The sequence below is a fragment of the Moschus berezovskii genome, chromosome 24 (genome assembly GCF_049115385.1).
Source record: "Moschus berezovskii isolate FMDL1 chromosome 24, NW_MosBer_1.0, whole genome shotgun sequence".
In the NCBI taxonomy this organism is placed as follows: domain Eukaryota; kingdom Metazoa; phylum Chordata; class Mammalia; order Artiodactyla; family Moschidae; genus Moschus; species Moschus berezovskii.
This window is the reverse complement of record NC_142483.1, coordinates 1,708,850-1,735,424: the sequence shown is the minus strand read 5'-3', so window position 1 is coordinate 1,735,424 and position 26,575 is coordinate 1,708,850. Positions and strand designations below refer to the sequence as shown.

General features: G+C 59.9%; 2 protein-coding genes across 4 annotated transcripts; one reads left to right on the top strand and one right to left on the bottom strand.

The window, feature by feature from the left end:
- The first annotated feature begins 112 nt into the window (after positions 1–112).
- Positions 113–2,482, top strand: GP9 (glycoprotein IX platelet). Of its 2 annotated transcripts, none has more exons than XM_088831723.1 (3): positions 113–258; positions 945–1,161; positions 1,259–2,482. In XM_088831723.1, exon 3 carries the CDS (start codon positions 1,271–1,273, stop codon positions 1,811–1,813), a length of 543 nt encoding a protein of 180 aa, XP_088687849.1. In that variant the 5' UTR covers positions 113–258; positions 945–1,161; positions 1,259–1,270; the 3' UTR covers positions 1,814–2,482. The 2 variants fall into 2 exon arrangements, with proteins under 2 accessions (XP_088687849.1, XP_055269432.1); XM_055413457.2 differs by having other exon boundaries at positions 140–258; positions 974–1,161.
- RAB43 (RAB43, member RAS oncogene family) lies at positions 2,357–22,461 on the bottom strand. Of its 2 annotated transcripts, none has more exons than XM_055413456.2 (3): positions 22,064–22,461; positions 7,664–7,841; positions 2,357–5,145 (listed from the first exon to the last, which is right to left on the bottom strand). In XM_055413456.2, exons 1-3 carry the CDS (start codon positions 22,259–22,261, stop codon positions 4,895–4,897), a joined length of 627 nt encoding a protein of 208 aa, XP_055269431.2. In that variant the 5' UTR covers positions 22,262–22,461; the 3' UTR covers positions 2,357–4,894. The 2 variants fall into 2 exon arrangements, with proteins under 2 accessions (XP_055269431.2, XP_055269430.2); XM_055413455.2 differs by having other exon boundaries at positions 7,664–7,847; positions 22,064–22,454.
- Between the last annotated feature and the right edge of the window lie 4,114 nt (positions 22,462–26,575).

Below are 26,575 nucleotides of genomic sequence, written 5' to 3'. Positions count from 1 at the left end.
GATGCACTGCACCCCCCGATAAACTGGGGTTGACCCGCGGTTCTGTGCACAAGTTCCTGGAACCCTGAGGGCTGCTGCCTCTGCAGAGAGGCCCTCTGGGGCTGCACAGAGGGATAAGCCTGGCTATTTTCACCATTTCCTTCCTCCCACTGAGGCAGGAGTCATCGTCTACTGCTTCACACAGCGCAGTCAGCCACTGTAGCTTCGGCCAGGAAAGTTCAGGCCACAGAAGGGGCGCCCTGAAGGCAGGCTGGTCAGGTAAGTGGCCCTCATCACCCAGCACAACCTCCCACCGTGTGGGCCCCTCCTGGGGATTGAGGGGCCCTGGGTCCAGGCCTGGCAGAGAGAGGCGGCCTGTGGCAAGTCCAACCTCTGCCCCTCCTGGCGGGGGCAGAGGCACGGGCAGGCATTCCCTCTGAGACACCAGGTGCTTGGTTGAGTCAAGATTCATTGGTTGAATAAACATACATTCCTTGGAAGCCTGCCACGGGCCAGCCTTGGTGGAGCCTACCTTTGGAAGGGGAGGTAGCCTCCACCAAGTCCTGGAGGGGCAGTGAGCCGGGCAGAGGAATGGGGTTTCTAAGAACCGAGTGCAAGCCTGGTCTCTGACAGCGCTGGGCAGCCCTGGAGAAGGCAGTCTCCCTTTCTGGGCCTCTGTTTCCCAACTCCAAGCATGAGCCTCCATCTAGGGCTTTCCAGATGCAGCCTGGCCTGGGTTCCCTTCCCCACCCCACCCCCCACCAAGCAACCTCAGCCAGCTGCTCTGCATACCAGGGACCTCGAGGAAGTTCACTCTGCTGTGAACCAAGCAGACGGGTGTGAATTCATGGGCCAAGGTGTGGCCGGTGGTGTGAATCTGCCAGACCCAGGCGTATGTGGGCGGAGTGCTGGGGGGAGACCCTGACCTGGCCTGCCGTCATTCAGCTGGCACCTGGTGCCCCCAGCCCTGAGCAGGGGCTGGTTTCTTTCGCAGGAGGCAGGCGGGCCCACCCCTTCCAGGGAAGGGACTGAGTCCACTCCTCACCCGCCGGGGTTGCCACCTTCACCCTCCTGCCTTCTGAGCATCCGGGGAGCGCCAGCGGGCCTGGGTCCAGGGAGCTTCACGCCCCCACGTCCCCACCACCCATTTCACGGAGGAGAAAGCCGAGGCCTGAGACAGAGGTGAGCGGTCCCTTGTCCAGTACGGCTCCGCTGGCCCTGGGGCCGGGTCGGGGAGGGGTTGCAGGCCGCCGGGACCTCACTGCCACTGCCCCCGCAGCCCTCCCGCCCGATGCCCGCGTGGGCGGCCCTGCTGGTGCTCTGGGCGGCCGCCCAGGCCTCCGAGGACTGCCCGGCCGCGTGCGCCTGCCGCGCGCTGGACACCATGGGGCTGCAGGTGGACTGCCGCGGCCGCGGGCTCGAGGCGCTCCCCGCCCTGCCGGTCCCCACGCGCCAGCTCCTGCTGACCAACAACAGCCTGCGGACCGTGCCCCCCGGCGCCTTCGACCACCTGCCTCAGCTGCAGGCCCTGGACCTGGCGCGCAACCCCTGGCACTGCGACTGCGGCCTCGTCTACCTGCGCCTCTGGCTGGAGGACCGCGCGCCCGAGGAGCTGCTGCGCCTGCGCTGCGCCGGCCCCGCCCTCGCCGCGGGCCGCGCGCCCGCCCAGCTCAGCGGCTCCGAGCTGGGCGGCTGCGGCTGGAGCCTGCGCGGGGCCTGGGCCGGCCCGGCGCCCTGGTGGGACGCGGCGCTGGTGGTCGTGGCCGCGCTGGGCCTGGCTCTCCTGGGGAGCCTGCTGTGCACCGTCCCGGTGCCCCGGGCCAGCCCCCGGTAGCTCAGAAGAAACCCACCGCCCAGCCAGCCGTTATCCAGGCTCGGAGGTGCTTCCCTCTTAGCGTCCTGCAAACCCGCGTCCCTGTGTTCAGACAATGATCCGGGCTTCCCTACCCCCCAAGTTCCTAGTAAAATGGCTGGGCCCACCTCCACCTCCCGCCCGCCAACTACCCCCAAACCCTGTCTCTGGACACCCCAGGGCCCTTTCCCCGGTCCTGGTTCTCATGCCCCCCTGGCTGCTGGCACCCACACCCACACTGGCCACGTGACAGCCCGCACCCTGGGGTGGACGCTTGAAGCACGTGTCCCCCATCTGAGGAAACCAGGGCTCTGACAGAGGATGCCTCGTCCACGGTCATGAACCAGCCCGGGCAGACGTGGGGTCTGAGTGGAGGCTGGTGCAGCCCCCAGTATGTGTCTCAGAGGGGACCCAGGGCAGGCAGGGGCCGCGTGTGGCCTCGGAGGCCTGCTGGGGGTCTCTGGGCGTGTGGCCGCTGGGGCGATCTGCAAGCTTCAAGCAAGAGAACCAGTCTGGGCGCGGATGGCTTGTTAGAGAAACGTTTAATGGTTTAGGAATGTGTACACTCTGGCTCTGCTAAGTCTCCATAAAGGCAACTTTTCCCCATATTTTAAAAAATAGATTTGCTATAAAGATTCATATATTCATAAATAGGCAATGAGAAAAATTTCCAAATGCAACAGCATCCTTGGGCTCAGGCCCTCCCCAGCCCCGTACAGGCTCGGGGGTCCCTGAGGCCCCAGCTCCGCCGCCTTCCCCGGAGAAGTAACTGAATTCAATATGAATTAGGAGCTTCCTCCAGCTCCGAGGCAGCTGGGGTCTGTGTCCTTGGGGTCAATCCTGCTCTGCTTCTGGGACAGGGACCCGCCGCTCTGGCTCGGGGCTCCTTGGCCTGCCTGCCCTCCCACGAATATAAACCCCACCGTCCAGGTCCTCCTTGAGCCCGGACCGCGGACTGCCTACTCCGCAGGGTGGCTGGCGGCCGGGACACAGGCCAGCCCTCAGGCCCACTTCCTCTCCTGCAGCCCGGGGTGGGGGTGGGGGTGGGGGGAGAACCCACCTGCTCCCATCTTGGGTAATTTACAAACAAAGGAAAAGACTGCACTGTTGGGAAGAGGCGGGCTGTGTCTCACACACTTCCCCATTAACTCTCACCCGAGAGTCCACGTCTGACACAGGCCCAGGGCCCAGAGGTAGTGAGGGCCCCGCCTGGAGGGCACACCCCAGCAGGCCGCCAGCGGCACGCCCAGGCTGGGCCCGGAGCACCCGCATGGGCATCTGAGGCAGGAATGGGAGCCTCATGGGAACTCGCTCTCACGTGGGCCGTGAATGACACAGACTCGAGGGCAGGGTGGGGAGCACGGAGGCCAGCAAGGGGTCCGAGGACAGAGGCTGCTCCCGGGGCAGAGCCCTGTGCAGGTGGACGCCATGAAGGTGGACCGCGTCCCAGGGCGCCGGAAGGTGGGGGCGGGACCTTTCACAGCCCCCCCTGACATCAGCTGGGGGGGGTGGTCCTGCAGCGTGGAAGCTGAGGCCAATGAGCTCAGGGACGTATCCAGGGGAGGGGGCAGCAGGGACATGGCAGTGGTGTGGGCAGCGAAAGCTGGGAGCCCAAAGTGACCCTGAGTTCCAGGCTGCAGCAGGCACGGCCCATGGTGGCAGAGGAGCCCCTGGCGCCGGATAGCTGTCCTCTAGACGGTCCCCGCAGCCCCGGCTCCCTTCCTCCCTGAAGCCTGCGAGGCAGCCCTGGGCCCGGGCTCAGTAACCTGTGCTCCTAGGAACTAGGGTGCCCTGCCTGTCCCCGGAGCGGAGCAGTTTCCCTCTGCAAGGCAGCCTTCTCTCTCCACTGGGCCTGGACCGAACACCCGGCTCCGCACGAACATCGGCCCCGAGCAGAGTGGTCCTGGGGTTGGAGGACCTCTGCCCTTGGCCCGAGGGACCCTTCTGAGACCTCAGCACAGGCGCTTTCTCCGGTGCAGGCCGAGGGGCCAGGCCCCCCCCATCAGCAGGACAGAGGGGAGCGGGCAGCCTTCTCGGTCCCAGTTCCAGACCACCCAGCCAACAGTGGGTTGGCCCCCCATGGCAGATCACTGCCCAGCAGCTCCCGGCCCAATTGGGCCAGTATCCTTTCCTCCGGGACTAGAGCTGGCAGCCTGACTGCAGAGACACGCGTGGCAGGTGGGAGAGGGGCTGAATGGGGAGGGGCTGGGGGTCGCCAGGGGAGACCACTCGCCCCCCAGCCCAGGGCACGGTGCTCCTTCCGAGGGCCCCAGGGCCCCGGGTCCCTCCTCTCGCTCTGACTTCAGCCCCAGCTGAGGGCCGCGAGGGCAGTGGGCCCAGACCCTGGACGGCTAAACTAGACTGGGAGGGCTGGGGGGCGCTGGTGCTCTGACCGTGGCAGCAAGCGTCTCTGCACGGAGGGTGAGACGGGGTGGCCTCCATCCCCCTCATCCCTGAGACGTCCATCCCCCTCATCCCTGAGACGTCCATCCCCCTCATCCCTGAAACGTCCATCCCCCTCATCCCTGAAACGTCCATCCCCCTCATCCCTGAGACGTCCATCCCCCTCATCCCTGAAACGTCCATCCCCCGATCTCACGTCCACTCCCCCCAACCTGCTGAGAGCCAGGGCTAAAGGAGTCACTGCTTTGGCAACCTGAGTGGAGAAGTTCTGGCCCCCAGGCCAGTGGCTGAGTTCAGTGGGTGACGGCCCCCGCTGGTCCCAGGGAAAACGGGTGAGGCAGGGCTCGCTGAGGAGGAGCTGGCCCAGTGCTGGGTGAGGGCTGGCAGTGACGGAAGGAAGGGGGCTGTCATCCCTGGTCTGCGGCCACAGGAGGCCCTGGGGGGACCTGGGAGGACCCAGGGTCCCAGCCAGGCGCCTGGGAAGCCATAGCCCGCAGCGGCCTCGGGGGTGAGATGGGCCAAACCAGGAAGCGCAGAGCTGGGGGGATGTTCCCAGGCCCCTGCCAGGGCCCACAGCCCCAGCTCAGGCCACCAGGCCCCTCCTGTTGTTGCACATCCAGGCCTCCGGACGGTGACCCGGCCTCCCCCGTGGGTGGCCCGTCAGCAGCCGCAGCCCCAGCTCTCCGCGATGTCCTTGCTGTCCAGCTGGATGTGGTCGGCGCCCTTCTCGCTGAGCCGCGGGCCGCCGTGCCGCACGACCAGCTCGGTGGCAACCCTCATGAAGGCCTCCTCCACATTGCTCGAATCTTTGGCTGACGTCTCGATGGCGCACAGAATGTCGTAGTGCTCCGCCAGGCCCTGCGCCTCGGCCAGCGGCACCTCCCGCAGCTCCACGAGGTCCGACTTGTTCCCTGCGGGCAAGTGGGGGCAGAGGTCAGGCACACGAGCCTGCGGCTCTGTCTCGATTTTAATTCCCTTACCCCATCCTTGGGGCTTCCCTGGTGGCTCAGATGGTGAAGAGTATGCCTGCAGTGCGAGACCCGGGTTCGATTCCTGGGCTGGGGAGATCCCCTGGACAAGGGAAAGGCTACCCACTCCAGTATTCTTGCCTGGAGAATCCCATGGTTAGAGGGGCCTGGCGGGCAATGGTCCATGAGGTCTCAAAGAACCGAACATGACTGAAGTGACTATCACTTTCACTGCTCCCTCATCTAATCTCTTCTTTCTCTGTGCCAGAGGCTTGCATATTTTACTGAATTTTTTCTACGAAATAGAAGCAGCAGAGTTGGGCAAAAAGAACGGGGGCCCTTAGAGCTAGAGACAGCTGGGGGTAGAGACCCCAGCTTCCAGCCGCCTGCTATGTGACCCTGGGGTGACTCACTCCATCTCTGAGACAAGGCCTGAGCACCTGGGACGCCACCTTCTGCAGAGCTGGGACTGAGGGACACGGTGAGCTGGCCCCTGGCAGGCGCTCCATCAGTTTTGTTGTTATTTAGCTGCTCAGTCGTGTCTGACTCTTTGTTGACCCCGTGGACTGTAGCCTGCCAGGCCCCTCTGTCCATGGGATTCTCCAGGCAAGAACATGAGTGGGTTGCCATGCCCTCCTCCAGGGGATCTTCCCGACCCAGGGATCAAACCCAGGTCTCCCGCATTGCAGATGGACTGTTTACCGCTGAGCCACTGGGGCGTGGGAAGTTTAAAAAATCTGGTCGTGCTTTTTTTTTTGGTAAAATCTTTTTATTATGTTTATTATTAACCCTCTCCTATTTTAGAGGGGAATTTTTTAATTCCCTGTAAGATTATGGGTTTTGATGATTTTGCTCTTCTGATAAGAACAGTGCAGACCACAGCTGCTCTGAGAGCATGCCTCGGCTTCTCCTCTGAGGTGTAAGGGGATTCGTTATATTTTAGGTAGTCTGGTCAGCTGCTCCTTGGCCCAGTTTATGCAAGACTTTTTTAATACAGCTTGGAGAAGGAAATGGCACGCCACTCCAGTATTCTTGCTTGGAAAATTCCATGGACAGAGGAGCCTCATGGGCTCCAGTCCATGAGGTTGCAAGAGTCAGACACGACTTAGCGACTAAAGCAAGTGACTGACTTTCATAATGTGATCGTAGGGACGACGACGACAGAGAGGCACTGTGAAGATCCAGGGGCTCCCTGGGGCCAGCGCTTAGGGCTCAGTGCCTTCACTGCTGGGGCCACGGTTCAGTTCCAGGTCGGGGAACTAAGATCCTCCCAGCTGCCTGGTTTGGCCGAAAACACACACACAAACGCCTTGGAGAAAAAACCGACAACTCGTTTGGCAACTAAATGGTGCAGCAGCCAGTTTCCACGTGGGGCACTTACTTGGCTCCTGATTCAGCAAACTGAAAAGAAAAGCACATGTGCTATTTATGGCCTGACCCCAGATGGGCTAGTTCAGTATGTTTTAGACGTGAAAACAGCACTGTCGGCAGACGTTATAAAGAGTGTGTTTTGTAGCTCTGTGTGACAACACCCGAAGATTGAACGGCTGTGTTGGAGTCTGCCCCAGAGGGCCATGCAGGGCAGGAACTGAGGGCTGAGATGACTGTGGACGGCGCTCGCGGGTGGACCTGCAGTGTCTGCTGACGGGGGCTCATCGCGCTATTCCCTTCTCGTGCTTGTGTGAAACGCTCTCTCTGCGGGGAAGGTTTTGTTCTAAGTCCTGGATGAAAGGGAGGTGTCCGGGCAGGTGGGGAGGGTGCCCTTCCTGCCAGGGGGTGGGGGGAACAGTCCGGCCCAGCGCACCCACACTCCAGCCCAGGCCTCTCTGTACAAGCCCACTGAGAGGAACCAGCCTGAGGCCTGCGACAAGGGCCCCAGGGACACACGTGTGGGCCACAGCTTCGAGTCTGGGTCTCGGAAGTTGATGTAGGAGGAAAACGCAGAAGGCGATCAGAGCGTGCCCTGCAGCAGTGGTTCTCAGGTGGGCTCTCTACGTCACCTGGAACCTGCTAGAAACGCATATTCATGGGCCCACTCAGACCTCCCGATCAGACGCTCTGTGGGGGGGGGGTCTGACATCATGGAAACCGGGAGGTGGGCAGACGTGTGAGAAGCCCCTCTGCAGTGGATGACACAGCCAGCCCCTGAATCACGACCAGCCTTTCACGGGCTGCGTGGACTGGGGGGAAATTGCTTCTCATTTCTCAGCCTCCTGACACAGGAGGAGAAGGCAGGGTTCTAAGAGGACGCGTGACCAAGGGGGAACCCGCCTCGGCCGTGGTGCGGCCATGTGGTGACTGCCTCCAGGCCTCCTCCCCTGCTTCCCGCTTTGGGATGCAACTCCACAGGTGATTAGCAGGAACTGCATCTTCTAGGTCACGTTCAGGTCCTGGCTCTGCACCTGCCTGGCCAAGCTCCGCCCACCCTTCGATCACAAAGGAGACAGACAGCCGGCCTCACCGATGAGCAGCTGCACGGTGCCGGAGCCCGCGTACTTGCGCACGTCCGCGATCCAGCGCGGCAGCGACAGGAAGGAGCGCCTCTGGGTGACGTCATACGCCAGGATGGCCCCGTGGGCGCTGCGGTAGTAGCTCTGCGTGATGGCGCGGAAGCGCTCCTGGCCGGCCGTGTCCCAGATCTGCAGCTGGAGAAACGGGGCCTGTGAACCTGCGGCCCGGGAGGCGGGCCCCCACACCCACCCCAAGCGCTGCTTCTGCAGGGCAGGCTGCCGGCAGGCACCAGACAGGAGTGGCCAGGAGGTGGCCAGGGCAGACGGAGGAGCCCCATCCCCGCCTCCAGAGTCCTGGGGGCAAAAGGGTGGGCTCCACACGGAGGCAGGACGTGCGCTGGACCCACGTCATGTCCTCTCTGCCCTGGACACCGGCTCGCTGCGGGGCCACATCCAGTGCCTCCCCTGCCGTGGGGAGGCCCCCAGCCCTGGGGCTGTCTGCTTGGCCTCAGCCGGGCCAGGGATGATGCCGACACTGGGGCAGGGGGTTGGGGAGGCAACAGGCAGAGTCTGCTCCTGGGGCCTCGGTCGTCAGCTGACCCAGACTGTTAATCCCAAAGGTCCTCGCTGCCCCAGCGCCCCTCAGCGCTGCAGGATGGGCCCACATGGCAAGATCGTCTCCGGCTCCCAGCAGGAGCGGCGGGCTGGTAGGACGGACCCCAGGGTGGGGTCTTCCCTGCTGCACAAACCACAGGCCACGGGGCCCGAGAAGGACACTGGCTCTGGTCTTTCCCAAGTCGCAGGCCACCAGCTCTCCTCCACAGGCACAGGTACTCTGGGGCCTCTAGGGTTCTGAAGGACTGTCCTGGGTGGGGACAGACCCCGAGGCCTCACACAGTCCTGTGGGCAGGGCCCCTAGCCCGGGCACTGTGCGCGTGACCACCTCTTCCTGGCCCCACAAGAGTCGTCTGACAGCTGACCCACTCTGGGCCACGACTCGCCAAACCAGAACCCCCGTCGAAGACTTCCCGTGTGCTCTGCGGGGTGAAGAGCTCCAGGAAGCAGGCCCCAGGCACAGCTCACGCAGGGGTGATGCAAAAGGCAGGACCCTCAGCACCACGCCAGCCCAGGATCCACATGACCAAGGACTCCCCTCCACACCCCAGAGGGGAGCGCAGATCACAAAGACAGAGGCCAAAGCAGATACACGAAAAAGCAGCCTGGACAAAACAGAAACCCGCAGAGTGTCTCACAATCTCAGAAACAACCATCAGCGTTTTCACTGGAAAAGACCCTTGAAACGGTAAAAGAACACCTTCATTTTCAGTAGATGGAGCATTTGGAAAGGAAAAAAAGAGATCTTGAAAGTTAAAAATATAAATGAAAAATGTGACATAAGGGTTGGAAGACAAACCTGAAGAACTCCTTACAAGTAAAGGAAAAATAAAAAAAAGTGCACAGAAATAGAAAAGAGAGAAAAGAAACTGTGGAAGCAGCCTAGATGGTCCACCATCAAGATAGTAAGAGATTGTGGGGGGAGGGCGGGGCGGGAAAGAACAGTAAATTCAAAAAAATACTTCAAGAAAACTCCTCAGAACTGATCGAAAGGGCCCACTGAGCAAACACGATGGAGGAAGACAGACCCACACAAACTCCTGGCTGTGGGAACTCCACGACAAGGAGGCAGAAGAAAGGGCCCTTACATTTACAGGGAAAAGGAAAGTAAGGAAAAGCGGGTCTCGAGGTTTCGCACAAAAGAGCCGCATCCCAATAGACATTCAATCAAATGATGCCTAGAATTACGAAGGAAGATGACCCCCAGCTCAGAATTCTCCCCTAATACCTGTAAGTCAAGTGCAATGGTTTAACAAAGGCGTTTTCAGACACACAGGTATCAGAAAATTTACCTGCCACCCTTTCTCAGGAAGCTGCTGAAATCAACCAGAATGAAGAAAATGGGGACCCAGCAAACGGAGGACTGAACACAAAGGAAAGAGAGGTGGAGGGCCCCCAGTGCGGGAGGGAGCTCCCCAGAGCCTCCAGCGCGGGCAGAGTCATTAGTGGTGGAAGAAGCCCCACTCCCTAAACAACCGGCAGGCGGAGAAAATACAGAGGCTGATGTTTGGGGCAGCACGAGGCCACGATCCTGAAAGAAGCAAAACTCATGGAGCCCACCTCGATCACCAGGGAACCTTCGCCGGGGCTCTCCTGGCGACTGGACTGACCGCAGGATGGGGTGAGCATCCAAGCAGGGCACGGTGGTCCTGCTGAGCCCAGGAGGCAGACAGCAGGGGCCTGAGCAGCTGATGTGACTGGGAGGAAGAGTGGTGCTGGGTGTGGGGCCTGTGTCGGGGCGAGGGGCGTCCCTGGAGGGTCCCGGCCCGCGGGCCCCGTGCACTGGCGGGGACAGACAGCGGGTCCTCCAGGGGTAGCAACAGACCGGACGTGGAGGCCGAGCTGTGCTGGGGGGGCCTTCCGACACAGCCATGGGGAGGAGGCGCCTGAGCCCATCGGAGTGGACGAGGAATGAAGCCGAGATGCCAGGAAGCCTGCGCCCCGCCTGAGGACCATAGTGAGACGCTGGCCTCCAGACGCCTGCCCAGCAAAGCCCAAAGCTAAGCTCAAGGTTTGGAGGCCAAATTCCACCAAGGTAAAAGGCTAGAGAAATACCATCGGGCTTGCACCTGTCTGCCCTAACAAAAGACGAAGACCAGAGATACGTTCGAGGTGACCAGCCAGTCGCTGAGCTGACTACAAGGACCCGGATCTGTGCTCTTCAAAAGAAGATAACGCAACCCAGAGTCAAACAAGGTATAAACCGGCATTTCTAATATACAGTAAAAAAAAAAATTACTAAACGTGCAAAAAAAATAATAGTAAGGAAGATTGGACTCCCTAAAGGGAAGAGTGGTCAATATGAGGCCAAAGTGGACCCAATACTGGGTTGGGGACACAAAGAATTAAAGCCATGATTTTCAGTGTGATCTGAGAATTAAAGGAAAACATCACTCTGAGTGGGCAAACACGGACTTTCAGTAGAGAAATGAAGTATTTTATGAAGTATTTGTAAAAACATTTTAAAAGAGTCAAAATTCTAGAACTTAAAGGTACAGTAAGTGAAGTGGAAAAGTCATCTACTGACCGTAACAGCAGGACGCAGATGAAAGAGAGTCTGTGGGCTCGCAGAAATTATCAGCAGAAACTATCTACTCTGAGGAACAGAGAGGGAAAAAATGGAAGAAAATGAACAGAATACTGACCAAGATAAAATGATATGCTGGGCCATAAGATAAGCCTCAATAAATCTCCAAAGAAGGTATTCTCATAGAATATTCCTCTAACCACAAACAATCTAAAACAGAAATCAAGAATGCTCTGGGACAGACTTCTTCCAGAAGATGGAACTGAGAGGAAGCAAGACAGTGAGGAGAAAATTACGCAGTATGTTGGACAGATGAGACGAGAGGCACGCCCGTGAGCAAAGAGTCTGGAGCTGAATTAGTGGTAAACAGACACCCAAGCAGAAACAAGACGATCGGGGCTGCCAGGGAGAGCTGGTGAACCCGGGAAACAGAAACTAATCACGGCACAGTCCACACGCTACATGGCCTGGCCCTGACAGCTGGGACTCATTAAGGTGTGTGGAGTCAGTCCTTCCAGCAGGCTCTGAGTGGACACCTGCTCTGTGCTCCAGGCACCACAGGCAAGACACAAATTCCTGTGGTCAAGCTCACCGTCTAGTGCAGGAGACAGATGCTAAGACGGTGAGCAATGAGGATATGTATTTGCTTATAGAAATACAGAATGGAAAGAGAAGAGTTATTATAAAATGAGTAATAAAATAATCAGTATGCCAGACAGTGATAGGAGGGAAAGAAGCAGGGGACGAAGCCAGAAAATACAGTGAGGAATGGCATTTTGGGTAGGGAGCCCTCACAGCTGTGCGGATGCCTGGGAGACACACACTCCAGGGAGACAGCGCTAAGTGCAAAGGCCCTGAGGCAGAGGCAGAACTGGTGTTAAGAAGCAAGAACATCAGCGCGTCTGGGGCAGAGTGAAGAGGGGGGGAAACAGGGCATGACCGAGAAGCGGGAAGGGGCTGGAGCCCTGCCTTCCCTGGGAGGCAAGGGGGCACCAGGGCCTTGCAGGCAGTCAGGTTTGCTTTTTCACAAGATCGCTCTGATCACCGCACAGAGACTGATCAGAGGAAAGCACGGATATGGGACGTCCCTGGTGGTCCAGCGGTTAGGAACTCGGTGCTCTCACTGCCAGCGGTCCGGGTTTGATTCCTGATTGGGCAACCAAGGTCCCACAAGCAGCTGTGCAGCTCACACGAAACGAGAGGGGACTGGCACGGGGGGACAGCCGGGAGGTTAGGGCCGCAATTCGGGTAGCAGTGACGGTGGGAGAAGTGGCCAGCTGGGATTCAGTGAGAGGAGAGCTGAGAGGGACTTAATGCTGGTGTGGTCAACGCTGCCGCACGCCTCTGTGGGGGGATGCAGTGTGAGAGTGAGTGAGTGTGTGACTGTGTGTGTGTGTCAGTGTGTGTGACTGTGTGACTGTGTGTGACAGTGTGACTATGTGTGACAGTGTGTGTGACAGTGTGACTATGTGTGACAGTGTGTGTGTGACTGTGTGTGTGACAGTGTGTGAGAGTGTGTGTGTGTGACTGTGTGACAGTGTGTGTGACTGTGTGACTGTGTGTGACAGTGTGTGTGACTGAGTGTGTGTGTGACTGTGTCTGACAGTGTGTGTGAGTGTGACTGTGTGACAGTGTGTGTGACTGTGTGACAGTGTGTGTGTGTGTGACTGAAAGTGTGTGTGTGTGACAGTGACTGAGTGTGAGTGTGTGACGGAGTGTGTGACTGTGTGTGACAGTGTATGTGTGAGTGTGACAGTGTGTGTGAATGTGTGTGACAGTGTGTGTGACTGTGTGAAAGTGTGTGTGATAGTGTGTGTGACAGTGTGTGTGTGACTGTGACAGTGTGTGTGTGACTGTGACAGTGTGTGTGACTGTGTGACTGACAGTGTGTGTGTGTGACAGTGTTTGTGTGTGACAGTGTGTGTGACTGTGTGTGACTGTGTGTGTGACAGTGTGTGTGTGACAGTGTGTGTGTGTGACTGTGTGTGTGTGACAGTGTGTGTGTGTGAGTGTGTGACAGTGTGTGTGTGTGAGATGGGGCAAGGGCTGAGCTGAGAGTTAAAGCCTGTGTGTGTGTGTGACTCTATGTGTATGTGTGTGTGTGAGAGATGGGGCAAGGGCTGAGCTGAGAGTTAAAGCCTCGTGTTCCAAAGCAGGAAGTCGACAGAAGACGCCTGTGCGTGGGGGAGAAGGGGCAGCAACAGAAGCAGGAGACGAGCCAGAAGTGCTCAGGAGACCTTTGCGTGAGAAGCCTTGTGGAAGCAGCACGTGCACGTGTAACTGACCACAGGTTAGCATCTGGGTCAGCCCATCGTGAGATCTGGGCAGGGCTGCAGGAGGTATTTTTGGAAAGTAGGTCCTTCCCGCGGTGGTGATCTTGCCATCCTAGTTCTCCGCATCAGGGCCGGGGGAGGGAAGAGCCGGGTCAAGACACAGCCGGGCCAGCCCAGTCCTCCCCAGCTTGGAGTCTCAGGCTTCGGCATCAGAAAAGGGGCCACGAGGCTCTGCTGTGGGATGGCGGAGACGCCCGATCCATTCTGGGCCCCAGTGCCCTCAGGGCTCCAGGAGCCAGGAGAAGCCAGCCTGGAGCGCCCGCCCTCCAGACAGCCATGGACAGCTCCTCCAGCAGGCCAGGCCCCGGGGGCTATGAGAACAGTCCTGAGTCGGAGCCACCTGAGCACCAGGCGGCCTGAGGCCGGACAAGATGCGCCACCAGGATGTGGGGCGGGCGGACTTGTGAGGGGCGTGCTGGGGGGCATCACACGGGGCCTCAGAGGCGTGGGCAGAGACCCCCAGCTCCACGGCTCAGAGGACATGTGCAGCTCTCGGGGGGCAGCAGCCGGCCAGGGGCGGCATCTCAGCCTCGTGCTGAGTCCAGGCCCATCCGCCCGTCTACCCGCCTTCCCGCCCAGCCCTCCGCAGGGCCCAGCACGAAGGCACTCCCAGGTGTGGGGTCCCCTCTGCCTCGGCAGCTCCTGCCCCTTCATGGGGCTCACCCACCAGGCGGGCACCAGGCTCCCTGCAGACAATGGCCTGATGTGCCCGGCGCTGGGTCCGCTCCCCACGTGGCGCCACTGGGAGCCAGTAGAACCTGGCCAAGGTCCTGCCAGCCATCCACCCCCGAGGGCACACCCAGGCCTCCACATCGCCCGAAGGCTGTGCCCACCTGGCGTGTCTGTCCCGCACTGGCCCTAACGCTCCGCAGCCCCCACTCGCGTCCAGATCCTCCACAGACCCTCGCCACCCACCCCCGCGCCACCTCCTCAGCGCCCCCACCGCCCGGCCTGACTCGGGCACGCACCCCTCTGCCACGGTCTCTGCCCTTCTCGCTCCTGGGGGCAGGCGCTGTGTCTGCCTGGCTTTCTGCACGTGCCCAGCACCGAGCACAGACCCTGCATGCAGAAGGTGCTGGATGCACACACAGTACGTCGGCTGGAGGGGCACCTGCCTGCCAGTCGAGCCTCACCCCCCTCCAGCAGCCCGGCACTGTGGCCTGGACTCAGCAAAGCTCCCTGTCAGGCCACTTGCATCCTCACAGCCCTCACAGAGATTTTCACTAGTCAGAGTGCAGAGCCCGAGCTAAGCTACCGAGAAACCTGAGCCGAAACCACCCGCCGGGTGTCCTCCACCTGCGCTCACTGGACGGACGGACCAGCGCCTCGGGCTGCGAGTCATACCGAGCCCCCTCCCCACCTTCCCAGCCAGGCTCTGTCGTCTCCCAGCTGACTTTGGGGTGCTTCTCTGGGTTGCTGATACCCAGAGTGAAGGCCAGAGGCATCTCCGAGGAACAGAGGGTCAGAATGAGGCTGGGTCAGGATGGAAGAGGGCCCTGGGTGGGGAGTTGCCCATTCCAGGTCACCAGGGGCCAGTCGGGCGAGTCTCAGACTGGTGGGAATTCAAGGGAAAGGACAGCCTCCAGGTGAGGGACCGGCCTATTTCCCCTTCGAAGCGCCACCTCTAAGGACTCCCGGTTCCCACCTTCCCTCTGGTTCCCCACACCCGTAATGAGAATTATCATAGTCATATTTCCTTTTCCAGGAGAGACTGCTTTCACCTTGACCTTTAGTGAACTCCTACCGAACCTTCTGGGTCACCTGGTCAGCGGAGCTCCCCCTGGGCCCCACACCGAGCAGACCTGTCTTTTCCGTGGTCCTCAGCCCTCTGCTCTGGACTCTGTAATAGCACATGGAGGATGCTGACTGCCCCAAACTCGGGGGCCCCTGTGGGCCAGGCAGGGACCGTGAGATGCAGTAAGATGACCAGACAGGATGCCCTGCCTAACCCAAATTCAGTTAAAAAGAGTCAGCAAATCGCCACTGCACAGGCCAAACGCAATGGGCCACACGGCGGGCGAGCGGGTACAGGGCTGTGTGCGCAGGCTCCTGGTCGCCAGTCTGCCCCTCGTTGTCGAGAATGGACTCTGGAGATGACGGACCCGTCTCATCCCTCTAACCTGGCACAGAGCCGGCGCCTGGCCAGGAAGGAAGCCCTCTGCAGGCAGGTTAGAGCGGGCCAGGCGCTGCCCTCCAGGGAGGCTTCCCACAAGCTGCGGCGGGAAGTCAGTTCCACTTATGAGGTTACAGAACCCTAAGAGGTAAAACCAGCTGCACCAGAGCCCATGTCCAGCACCGTCCCTCCCAGTGGACACACAAGACGGATCTATCCCAACAGGCTTTCCCCCGTGGGATGAGGCGGGCAGGGGGAAGTTCCTTGCTTCTTTGTAGCAGAAGGTGACCTTGGAAAAACTAGTTCTCAAGCCAACACTCTGAAAATTGGTCAGACGGACCCAAACCCGTGTCCCCACGCTGCTGGCCGTGGTGTCTTGGGACGCGGGGGGCCTGAGCCAGGGGGGTGGTCTGCAGGCCCCTCCCCAGCCGGCCGCTGTCACTTCTACCTCGGTCCCTGAGGGAGAACTCAGCCCTGGCTTGAAAACAGGCCTCAGTCCAGAGGCAGGAGCATGGGCAGGAGCTGTGGCCTCGAAGACGGGGGACTTCCCGGCTGGCCCAGCGGCTGGGGCTCCACAACCTCAGCGCAGGCGTCCCGGGTTCCATCCCCGGCCGGAACTAGGTCCATGGGCCACACTAAGAGCCCACGTGCCACGCCAAGTCCTGGCGCGGCCAGATGAATTAAAAAAAGAAAAGGAATCCCTCAGTGATTGTGGTCTAGCCTCCTCACACAGGGGCCCAGGGAGCTGACTTGGGGACCGGAAGTGACCCGCCCACCGTCTGCCGGCGGCCACCTCTGCAGGCCTCGGGGATGAACCTTGTCCCCCACACACGGCGACTGCCCGCGCATCCTTGTGAAGGCCCAGCCTGCCGACAGTCAGGACTCTGCTTTTACGGTTGGGCCTCTTCTGGGACCAAAGGCCTCCTGACAGCACGGGAGGCTCCACTCCAGCGGCTTCTGACCCTTCAGGGTCATCAAACCCACCCTGTGATCCAACATTGGGAGACACGGACATGGTTTCCCCAGGAGACCACTTCGAGAAGGCCTGATCCTGGAGACACATCCAAGTTCCCGGTTGCTGCCTTTTACACAGGCTGTGTGCAGAGTCACACACCTGGTCTGCAGCTACTCAGGCCTCTGCCCGGGGCAGGAGAGGAGGCCAGCGAGGTCAGGCAGGAAGGGGACAAGTCTGTGATGAAGAGACAGGCCTGGCTCACTGCCCCCAAAGCAGGCTGAGAGGCCCCTGACTCCCAGCACTGGCTCAGTTCTGCTGCCGTGCGTCCAACACGACAGCATCTCGCAGGCCGTTCTAGAAGGCACGCGTGTTCTTCTGTCCACACCAGTGCCCCCTCTCCCAGCTCATCTGAATTCATCAGGATTGGTTTAATGAGCAGAAGGCATCAGGATGTCTAAGAAAACCTGAAACGCAAGTGACGCGCGTCGGCATAGATGTGACCTCGGTCCCAGACCTCTCCGTGCCTGAGTGTGCGCGAGGGTCTCTGGCAGCGGTACAGGGCGTGCAGATAGCGATGAGGAAGAGTGTCAAGCACGGCTCTAGCTCAGGCCTGCCCACACGGCCTCCGTCTCCCCGTATGCGAAACGGGTCTCACAGGGCGGCAAGGACCATGTGGAACAGGGTGAGAGAACAGAGGTGGACACTGGGAAGACGGGGGACGGGGGAGGGCTGCCGGGTACCCCATGGTCCCTCACGCCCAGAGCCTCCGAAGAGAACCCTGCGAGGGTCACGCGGGACGAGGGGAGGAGAGAAGAGCCGGGCGGGCTGCAGTCACACCTCGCAGGCGACCCACGCCGGCCTCAGCTCCCACCGCTGACACTCTGCTGTGCGTCGGGTCCTTCAGCTCTGGGGTGACCGGGGAACAGACCAACCGTGGTGACGCGACCTGTCCCGGGGGCCAGGCAGCAAAGCCCCCCTTCCGGCGTCTCCCCACCACACCCGCTGCCTCGAGACTGGCAGACCCCTGGGAGGCATCACCCTGCCGTGAGGACGGCCGTCACAGCACCCGGAACACACCTCCTCAGACCCCCAGCAGGGCCCAGGACTCTTCTCTTACCCAGTGGTCTTTTTCTATTTCTGATCAAAATTAGCAAACTTGGACTGCTGAGTGAGACCCCAGGCCCTGCTGCTGCTGCTGCTAAGTCACTTCAGTCGTGCCCGACTCTGTGCGACCCCATAGACGGCAGCCCACCAGGTTCCCCTGTCCCTGGGATTCTCCAGGCAAGAATACTGGAGTGGGTTGCCATTTCCGTCTCCAGTTCATGAAAGCGAAAAGTGAAAGTGAAGTCGCTTTAGTGACCCCATGGACTGCAGCCTACCAGGCTCCTCCATCCATCGGATTTTCCAGGCAAGAGTACTGCAGTGGGTTGCCATTGCCTTCTCCAAAGTCAGACTAATTTTATCCAAATAGGAAAAAGTATGTGAGCAAGGCCAGACCACTGGCTAGAAGGGCTGAGGATGCAAACTTCAAACAGAAGCCTGTGCCATCCACCCTGGCCCTGCCCCTTGCAGACCAGGCCCGCTGCTGGGTTCAAGGTCCTACAGTGTGGGCCCGGGGCCCGGGGCAGAGACTGAGCTCGGTGCCGGACAGCCCTGGCCACCTCGCTCGCATGGGGACAGTGGCCCCGACGGAGAACCCAATACACGGGTGCACCCTCCGGGGCCGACCCACCTGCGTATCCCGTGAGGTGCAGACCGGTTTACGCAACAGGCCTCTGTGCTGTCCCAGATGAGGTGGGAGAGCGGCGCCCCGGGATGCGTCTGGGATTTAGAACCAGCCGAGATCTCCTGGGGGACGTGAGGTGGGGGGGGCCGGGCCGGTTAAGAAATAGTCTTAATAATAATCCCTAGGGAGGAAAATGCTAACAACAGCAACAATAAAATAATCCCTTACATTCGGAGTCTTCGGTTTATCCACAACAGCGCCTCCAGGCCACACAAAGACAGGTTAACACTGCAGCCTTCTTAAATGGGGACAGAAATGGAAGAGTTTTTAACTGCAGAGCCTTTTATGTCTATGAAATTCTGATCCATGGGGCTGGATTAGGCAAAGACATACAAGGGGAATTTTTAACTATTTTGAATGGTTCTGTAATTGTCCAGCAACCCTGAGAGGTAGGCAGAGCGGATCGTCACATTTCACGAAGGAGGAAGCCCAGGGCTCCAGGAGGGAAAGGAACTGGCCAGGGTTGGGAAGAGGCTGAGTGGAGCCAGACGAGAGACCCAGACCTCCAGACCCCCAGTCCAGGGGGCTCCTTCAGAGACGCCACTGCTGAGAGGCCCGCAGCCCCCAAAGCCCCCTCCAGGTTCAGCCTGCGGGCTGGGGCCTCCCCCCAGCAGAGCACTGCAGGAGAACCGGGCGCGGCCTCCTGCTCTATTAGCGGGCAACACCCCAGAAAGTCCTTCAGCTCTTAGGGGCTTCAACTTCAACCCTCATTCCTGAAAATCTCGGAAACGCCCAAGTCCACACGCTATTCTCCAAGTGTGGTGGCCACAACAGCCTTTTCACGGGTGATTAACACGCGGAATCTCAGGGTCATCGTTATGGACTGAGAAGGACGGAGGGGCGGTCAAGTGTAAAAGTGGGCGCTGGACTTAGAGCCAGGGAGATCCTGGGTCCAAAGCCTGGTTCTGCCACTGACATGTGTGTGTACTGGTCACTTCCCTTATTTTGGCTTCAGCTTCCTCCCATTAAATAAAAATTAAGGACCACACATACAGTGAGCACTGTGCATCTGACACTGTGGCAGGTGTGGGGATTCACAAGGTGTGGGCTACGTGACGCAGATCCACAAAGAGGGCACGGTCAAGTCCTGGTAAGTGCTGTGACCGCACCCTTGAACTTACCCTGCAATGGGGTGGAGGGCCTCGGAGGTCAGGACAGGCCTCTCTGAAGAGGCGCCCGGGGCAACAGCAGTGATGAAGAGCTGAGATCTGGGGGCAAAATGTGGGCGGGTGGGGCGGCAGGCGCTTTAAAGGGCCTGAGGCAGGCATGTTGGAAGGGCCGAAGGGCTAGTGAGGCTGGACAGTTCATTTGAGGCAGGGAGGTGCCGCAGGCAGGGCAGACAGAGGCCCGGCCCTTTAGGAAAGGAGCTGGGACGGCATTCTGGTTGCAAGAGGAAGTGACTATTGAAATAAAGGGGCTGAATTCAATCTGTGATGGTCCTAACTTTCTATTTCTTGGAAAGCAGAACCTTTTATTCAAATAAAGACAAGTAGAACCTAAATATAAAACTAGACACAAGTACGAGCATGGTTCTACTGGGTAAGAAGTGAGTGAAGGCCCTTCTGACCCGGTGGCCTCTTGGCCTCCGCCCTTCAGCCTACAGTGCCCCAAACACTGAGGCCCAGAGGAGCCAGAAGAGCGCTGGGCGATCTCTCTCTGAGGTTCCTCGGGTGCTAAAGAGAGTCAGCCAGCAGAGGCGAGGCGGCCTAGGAGATCACACTGGATACTTGCTGGAGCCCGGACAGGCCTGGGAAGGTTTTAAACTAAATCTCTGATGTGGATGAGCCTTCTGCAGAAACAACAATGAAATCTGGCTCGTCAAGGGCTCCAGTTAAAGTCACACTGCTGAAACCAGACAGAAAACAGATGGGCGGTTGCCAGGGCCCGGGTCGGGGGAGGACGCTGACACAAAGAAACACCCGGGAACATTCTGGGTGGATGGGAGCTGCTGCCGGTACAGGGCTGCCCGCGGTTGTCAAGATCACAGACCTGGGCACCCAAAGTGAGTGAGGCTTGCTGTGTGTAAGGGGAACTTGGATAAACTTTTTTGATTTTTTTTTTTAAGTCACATAGCTGGAAGACACCCCAAAGATATCTTATGGGTGAGGAGAAAGGACCTGCTGAGTCCAAGAGCCCAGAATCCAGGAATCCGAAGACTGTCTCCCCGCTGCCAACCCCCACCTCCCAGATTCGGGCCACAGTCTCTTCAGTGCTGAGGTTCGGTTTCTCTGGCTGCAAAATGTAAATAATTGCCTATTTTCACATTGCTTGTTTTTACAACAGGCTTTCCCGCTCCATGCAAATGGAAGCAGGAGTCGGGTGTAGGGGAAAGACCCCGATGCTGTGGAGTCAGAAACACTGGAAGAAAACTTCGTCTGTCACCTCCCAGCTGTGTGCCTGGGGAGGCCCGGCCTGTGTGAGGTGGGGCTGAGCATCAGGGCACATCTGTGCAACTGCTGGCACACTGCAGGCTCTAGATAGGGTCGGCTGCCATGCCTAAACTGTTTCCCCATTCCAGACCCAGACCTGCTTGCCCCCCGGGAGGAACACCCTGGAGGTGACCAGCAGGAAAGGGAACCGCCGAGCTCTGCCCTGCATTGCACAACCTGCGCGCCTACATGGTGCACTCCGGGCTCTGCACAGGCTGTAATCTCGCCAGGTAAACAGGAACACCCTGCTCCCTCCCTGACCACCGTCAGCACCGGGGGAGGGGGGCGGCGCGCCCGGATCCTTCACGCTCGTCCTTCAACTGGCCATTTCCCTGGGCTGCTGGTGGCGCCTCAGGGCACAACCCATCCCGGACACACTCCACCCAGTTCACAGCTCTTCCCTCCACCTGCTCCATAGGGTGGTCCTGAATAATGACTCAAAGCTGCCTGCCACACCTTGTTCTTTTTTCCTATCCTAAGGAGACCCAACACACACAAACTCCAAAGACTATAAAAATAAAAAGGAAGCCTCAGGGCAGGGAGTTTCTGCTTTCCCTGTCATCTACTCCAAAGGCGCTGAGGGCTTGTAACCGCTGTTGGCTGACTTCTCCATGGTGAGGCAAGCGGGAGGCGACACCCAGAAATTATCCCTATTTTGCAGAAACAAAGAGCTGAGCTTTCTGGCAAAAGGCAACCTGTAGTAGACCCAGGCAGCCCAGCGAAGCCCGGCCCACGGTATAGGGGATCAACCAGAGAAACGGAGGTAAGGGGGGGCACCCCTGCCCAGGGTTCCCGGGAGCCAGGTCAGAGCCGGTGGGAACGCAAAACCACGAAGAGGAAAGGACTTCGGTCCGGCGCGGTTCAGCGACGCCACCGAGCAAGAACAATGGTCTCAATCCACCACGGAGGGCTGACACCCAGGTTAAGAGGCTGACGGGCGAATCACAAACGCTAGTTGTCAGACCGCCGCCAGCGCGCTTCGGCAACTACATCCTGCCGGTTCTGGGGGGCCACCGCCGGAGCCCGGGCTCGCCCCCACCTTCCGGGGCCGAGTCTTCAGTTCCCGTCGGGCGGCAGCTGGGGGAGGGGACCCGGGCCGCACGGCCGGGCCAAGTTCCGCCACCCGGTCCACAAAGACGCTGCAGGGAGGCGTGGCCAGGCCGGAAATTCTGACAAAAAGTTCTGGCCCTCCGGTCCCAGAAGCAGCTACTTCCCGCTCCCTCCTAGTCTTGCGGCGTTGACGGGGGAGGGTGTCCCTTGCGGCCTGGGGTCCCCACCGACGGCCGAGCTGGGGGCCTCGACCGGGGGCAGGGTCGGGCCGGCCCGACGCCCCGGGGCCTGCACCCGAGGCTCCGCACCGCCGGGCACCGGAGTCTGGAGCAAAGTCCCCGGGGGTGGGGGTGTAGGTCGGGGGGCAGGGCCTCCTCTCAGCGCCGCCCAAGCACGCGCACCCCCGCGCCCCGAGCCCCGCGATCTGCGCACGGAGGCCGGCCCCGTCGCCAAGGCCCAGGCCTGCTCGGACGGGAGGAAGGGCAGGGGCCCAGCCGCCGCGACGCGGTCAGGCGCTCGCCCCGGCCCCCGCCCCCGCAGGGGAGACCGTCCGGGGCGGGGCCGACCCCCAGAGCCGTGCGGGCCCCGGGCCCGGCCTCCCACCTTGACCCGCTGGCCCTGGATCTCCAGCGTCTTCATGGTGAAGTCCACGCCGATGGTGCTGCCCTGGCGCTCCGAGAAGGCGCCGGTCTTGAAGCGCTGCACCACGCACGTCTTGCCCACGCTCGCGTCGCCCACCAGCACCAGCTTGAACAGGAAGTCGTACTGCTCGTCCGGGTCCCCGGGGCCCGGCCCCGCCATGGCGCGGGAGCCCAAAGGCCGGCGCTCCGGACGCTGGGGCCGCCTGGGCTCGCGCAAGCCGCGGGCCGCCTGGCGACGTGGAAGCGCCGCAACACCTGGGGAAAGGGCGCCGCCGCCCGCCGGCCGCCCCGCCCCGGCCCGCCCCGCCGGCCAGGCCCCGGGGCCGCGGCTCCGCCCGGGACGCGCCGGGTCCAGCCCTCCGCGCCGCGCCAGGCCAGTCCGGCCCCGCGGCCCGCGCCGGCCCCGCCCCCGCCCCGGCCGGGCCCCGCCCCCTGAGCGCCCGGGGCCCCGCCCCCAGCGAGGCCCGCCCCCAGGCTCGACCCAATCAGAGCCCAACCTCAGGCCCGCCCCGGCCGGGTTCCGCCCCCTGCGCTGACCGCGGCCCCGCCCCCATCGAGGCCCGCCCCCAGGCTCGACCCAATCAGAGCCCAACCTCAGGACCGCCCCGGCCGGGCCCCGCCCCCAGCTCTGTCCTCGGCCCCGCCCAGTCCCTGAGAGCAGCCCTTAGTAGGTCAGCACCCTCGGCCCCGCCCCTAAGCCCGCCCACAGCGCCCCCACTGCCTATTGACGCCCAGGATCTCCTACCTGGGTCGCCCCAAACTCAGTCTGGAGCGGCTTCGAGGGCAGGGCAGGGTCTCAGGGACTGTTGATTCAGCCCTTGGGCCCAGGATGGCCTCCTCTAGAATGGATCTAGCGTGGACAAGCATGGCAGTGTCACTTCGGGGCTCATACCAGTGGGGCCCACAGCGCATTTCCCTGTATTGAAGAAGGGAGAGGCCTAGGACACGCTGCAAGGAGCAAAAGAGAAAAGAGGCCAAAAACCAAGCTGGCTACAGAACTGAGAGAACTTGTGGGGCCATGTGCTCAAGGTGACTCCCCCGAAAGCTGGGACAGTGGGATTAGGGAGACCTGTTTGGTGGGGGCTAGTTTGGGGGGATCCAAAGGGCTGGGGGATCCCAGCCCAAAAGGCTGCATAGCAGTGGTGGAAAGTGAAAAGTGAAGTTGCTCAGTCGTGTCCAACTTTTTGCTACCCCATGGACTGTAGCCCACCAGACTCCTCCGTCCATGGGATTTTCCAGGCAAGAATACTGGAGTGGGTTGCTGTTTCCTTCTCCAGGAAAGCTTCCCCACCCAGGGACTGAACCCAGGTCTCCCGCATTGTAGGCAGACGCTTTACAGTGGTGGAAGCAGCTGCCCAAATGGGCTGGCTCAGTTGGGAACTTGGGTCCAGTTGAGGGAAATGACCCACCTGATAAGACTTACCTGAGCTGAAGAATGAGGGACGGTTGTGGGGAGTCCTGTGGAAGGGCGGACCAGCTCCTCAGATGCTCTGGTCCACCAGGGCTCTTCAGAGAAATGAGACCCAACTGTCTACAAGGGGCTTTCTTGTTGTTCAGTCACCTGGTCGTTTCTGACTCTTTGCGACCCCATGGACTGCAACACACCAGGCCTCCTTGTTCTCCAGTGTCTCCCAGAGCTTGCTCAAACTCATGTCCATCAAGTCAGTGATGTCATCCACCCATCTCATCCTCTGTTGTCCCCTTCTCCTCCCACCTTCAATCTTTCCCAGCATCACGGCCTTTTCAAATAAGTCAGTTCTTCACATCAGGTGGCCAAAGTATTGGAGCTTCAGCTTCAGCATCAGTCTTTCCAATGAACACCCCAGACTGATTTCCTTTAGGATTGACTGGTCGGATGTCTTTGCTGTCCATGGGGCTCCTAGATCAAATGGGACCCACTCCCCCAGAGTCTCCACAGTCATCCAGATGGGAAGGAACTGAGAACACTCCTGCCCTTTGTAAGGAGGGGCCCCCTTTGCAAGGGGGCTCCTACAGAACTCCAAATCCATGGAATTTAAAATTTTGATTAATGCCTGTTGTGGGTCAGGTATGCTTCTAAGACTTTGGAACATTTAAGTGAACAAGGCAAAGAAACATCCATACCCTCCCCAGCAGACAAGAGGGACTTTCTGCAGCTTACGGAGACCAGAGACGCCCAGGAGCCTGGACCACCTTTACCGGCTAAGCAAGTAAGAGAAACTGGGCCAGGAAGCAAGGCAGACCCATGGAGAAGGGGAAAGAGTTGCTGAGCTCCAATCCCATGGGAAACACCCAGCGGCACCAGGCAGGGCCCCCCAGGTGCCAGGGAGAGCAGGTCTGGGAGCCCAGCTTTGGTGCATCAGGTTGGGGCCACAGGGACACAGCTTCTATCCAGGGCAGAAACAGACTGAAGGGCCTGGAACAGAAGGCTTCCGCACGCTGGGCTGGCTCTGGCTAGCTCTGGGACCCGTCAAAGCCCAGGGCTCCAGAAAGCAACATCTGCCTTCAGCTGTGAGTGGCCTCCCACAGCACCAGGTGGAGAGGGAAAGGTGTGTCCAGGAGACAGGACAGGCCAAGGTCCTGCAGTGGAGGCAGAGGGAGAGGAAGGAAGAAGGCTCGACAGCTGTGGGCGCACTGGGCAGGTGGCTGAACTGGCCTTTCCTGGAGCTGGTTTGCGGGGGTTGGAATGCTGACCTGGGTATGGATTTTGCCAGAAAACCCAGCCACCATTTGCATTTGTGGTGTGATGGGACAGTTGGAAAACTGGACTGTCGTGAGGGCTGCATGACCCAGATTTATTAAAATCATTAAGTTGTAAGCTAGCAATAGGTTTTTATGGTCTGTCAAGTGTATCTGTCACGCTGTTAAAAAAATACCTGCATTTCCTCTCTTTGGAGGCAAATTCCTGAGTGGCATTTTATCTGAAACTGAATTATGCTCCTTTGAACTGCAGTAATGCAAAAATCTTGATCTTACCTAATGCCCCAAATCTTGGATAAGTAACGCATATCCCCCCAGTTTTTCACAATGTATCAAGAGGGACTTCACTTGTGGTTCAGTAGTTAAGAATCCATCTTGCAATGCAGGGGAGGCTGGTTCAATGCCTGGTCCGGGAACTAAGATCCCACATGCCACGTAGCAACTAAGGTCTGCAAGCTTCAACTCCTGAGCCATGCACAGAAGGGAAAGATCTCACACGACGCAGCTAAGACTCAATGCAGCAAATCAATCAATCAATAAAAATGTTTTAAACAAATGTGTCATGAATTTAACATTCTTGGGCTTCCGCGGTGGCTCAGTGGTAAAGAATCTGCCTGTCAGTGCAGGAGACATGGGTTTGATCCCAGGTCTGGGAAGATCCCACGTGGTCTGGAGCAACCAGGTGTGTGCTCCACAGCTACTCAGGACACGTGCCACAGCCACAGAGCCTGTGCTCCCCACGAGAGACACCACCCCAACTACAGAAAAGTCCATGCAGCCAGAAAGAATTTAATATTCTTAAAAGCCAACGCTGGATTGGCGGGATGAACCTGCACTGTGTGTGCCCTGCCACACGGGGGCGCCAGGCTCGCCAGCAGACGGAAGCATCTGCTGTGACCCCCGCGTCCTCCCGGTCAGAACTCCGCCAAGAGGAGAGAGGAGGCCTTTCTCCCCTTCCTTCCTCCCTTCTTTTTCCACCTTTTCCTGCGTACACTCACCGCTGTTAAGATATACAGCCTTGAACAACGTCATCCGAGTTTTCTTTCATGGGCAGAGCCCAGGCTAGGGCTGAAAATGTGCCCCTGATCAGAAATAAAGGTGGAAAAACATGAAGACCCAACACCAGGCAAGACACCGTCTTCCTAGTGCTAAAGCACGCCTGCTGCAAACCACGAGAAAATAAGAGCTGCGAGAACGCAACAGCATGCTGCAGCGGCTGCTGACTGAGGAGCCCTGGGCTGGCGCTGGCAGAGGGCTGGGAGCAGCCCCTGGTGGCCAGGCCAGCATCAGGGCGGGCCCTCTCACCCCACTGCGGCCCCACCCCGGGGCTGTGCCCTCCGAGGACCACCCTGGCTTCCTCCCCTCGCAGCTTCTCACGGCCCTCGTCCCCATCGAGCAGGCCTGCCGCATACGCCAGGACAAGCCAGACCCTGGGGAACCCCGCTCACCTCTCCCCCTGCCCCGAGGCCCCTCACAGCCGTCTGGACCCACAGGGGGACAGGAGGTCACAGTTCATCTTCCCGGGGTGGAAGCCCAGGGTTGGTGATGCAGAGGAGCCGGGCAGCCCTCAGGGGACCTTCCCTCCACAGGCTGCCCTGTTTGTGGGGGAGGGAAGCAGACGGTGTGTCCCCCGCCAACTGCGGACCGTCTGCTCTTTGGGGTCCTGACACACCCAGGCGGACACTGCTGTCGGGGCTTCGAGGAGAGTGAGGGGCGCACCCACTGTCCTCCGGTGTGGCCCTGGGCGGAAGCTGAGATGCTGATGCTGGCAGAGATGGGGTGCGGCCGTCCGGGG

What these genes read in the sequence shown, in the direction of transcription:
- GP9 (XM_088831723.1), top strand. Translation starts at nt 1,271, where the DNA reads ATGCCCGCGTGGGCGGCCCTGCTGGTGCTCTGGGCGGCCGCCCAGGCC.
- RAB43 (XM_055413455.2), bottom strand. Translation starts at nt 22,261, where the DNA reads ATGGCGGGGCCGGGCCCCGGGGACCCGGACGAGCAGTACGACTTCCTG. An exon ending in TCCAGGGCCAGCGGGTCAAG is followed by an intron (nt 7,848 to 22,063) that starts GTGGGAGGCCGG and finishes CCGTTTCTCCAG; the next exon opens with CTGCAGATCTGGGACACGGC. An exon ending in CACCGTGCAGCTGCTCATCG is followed by an intron (nt 5,146 to 7,663) that starts GTGAGGCCGGCT and finishes ACTTGCCCGCAG; the next exon opens with GGAACAAGTCGGACCTCGTG.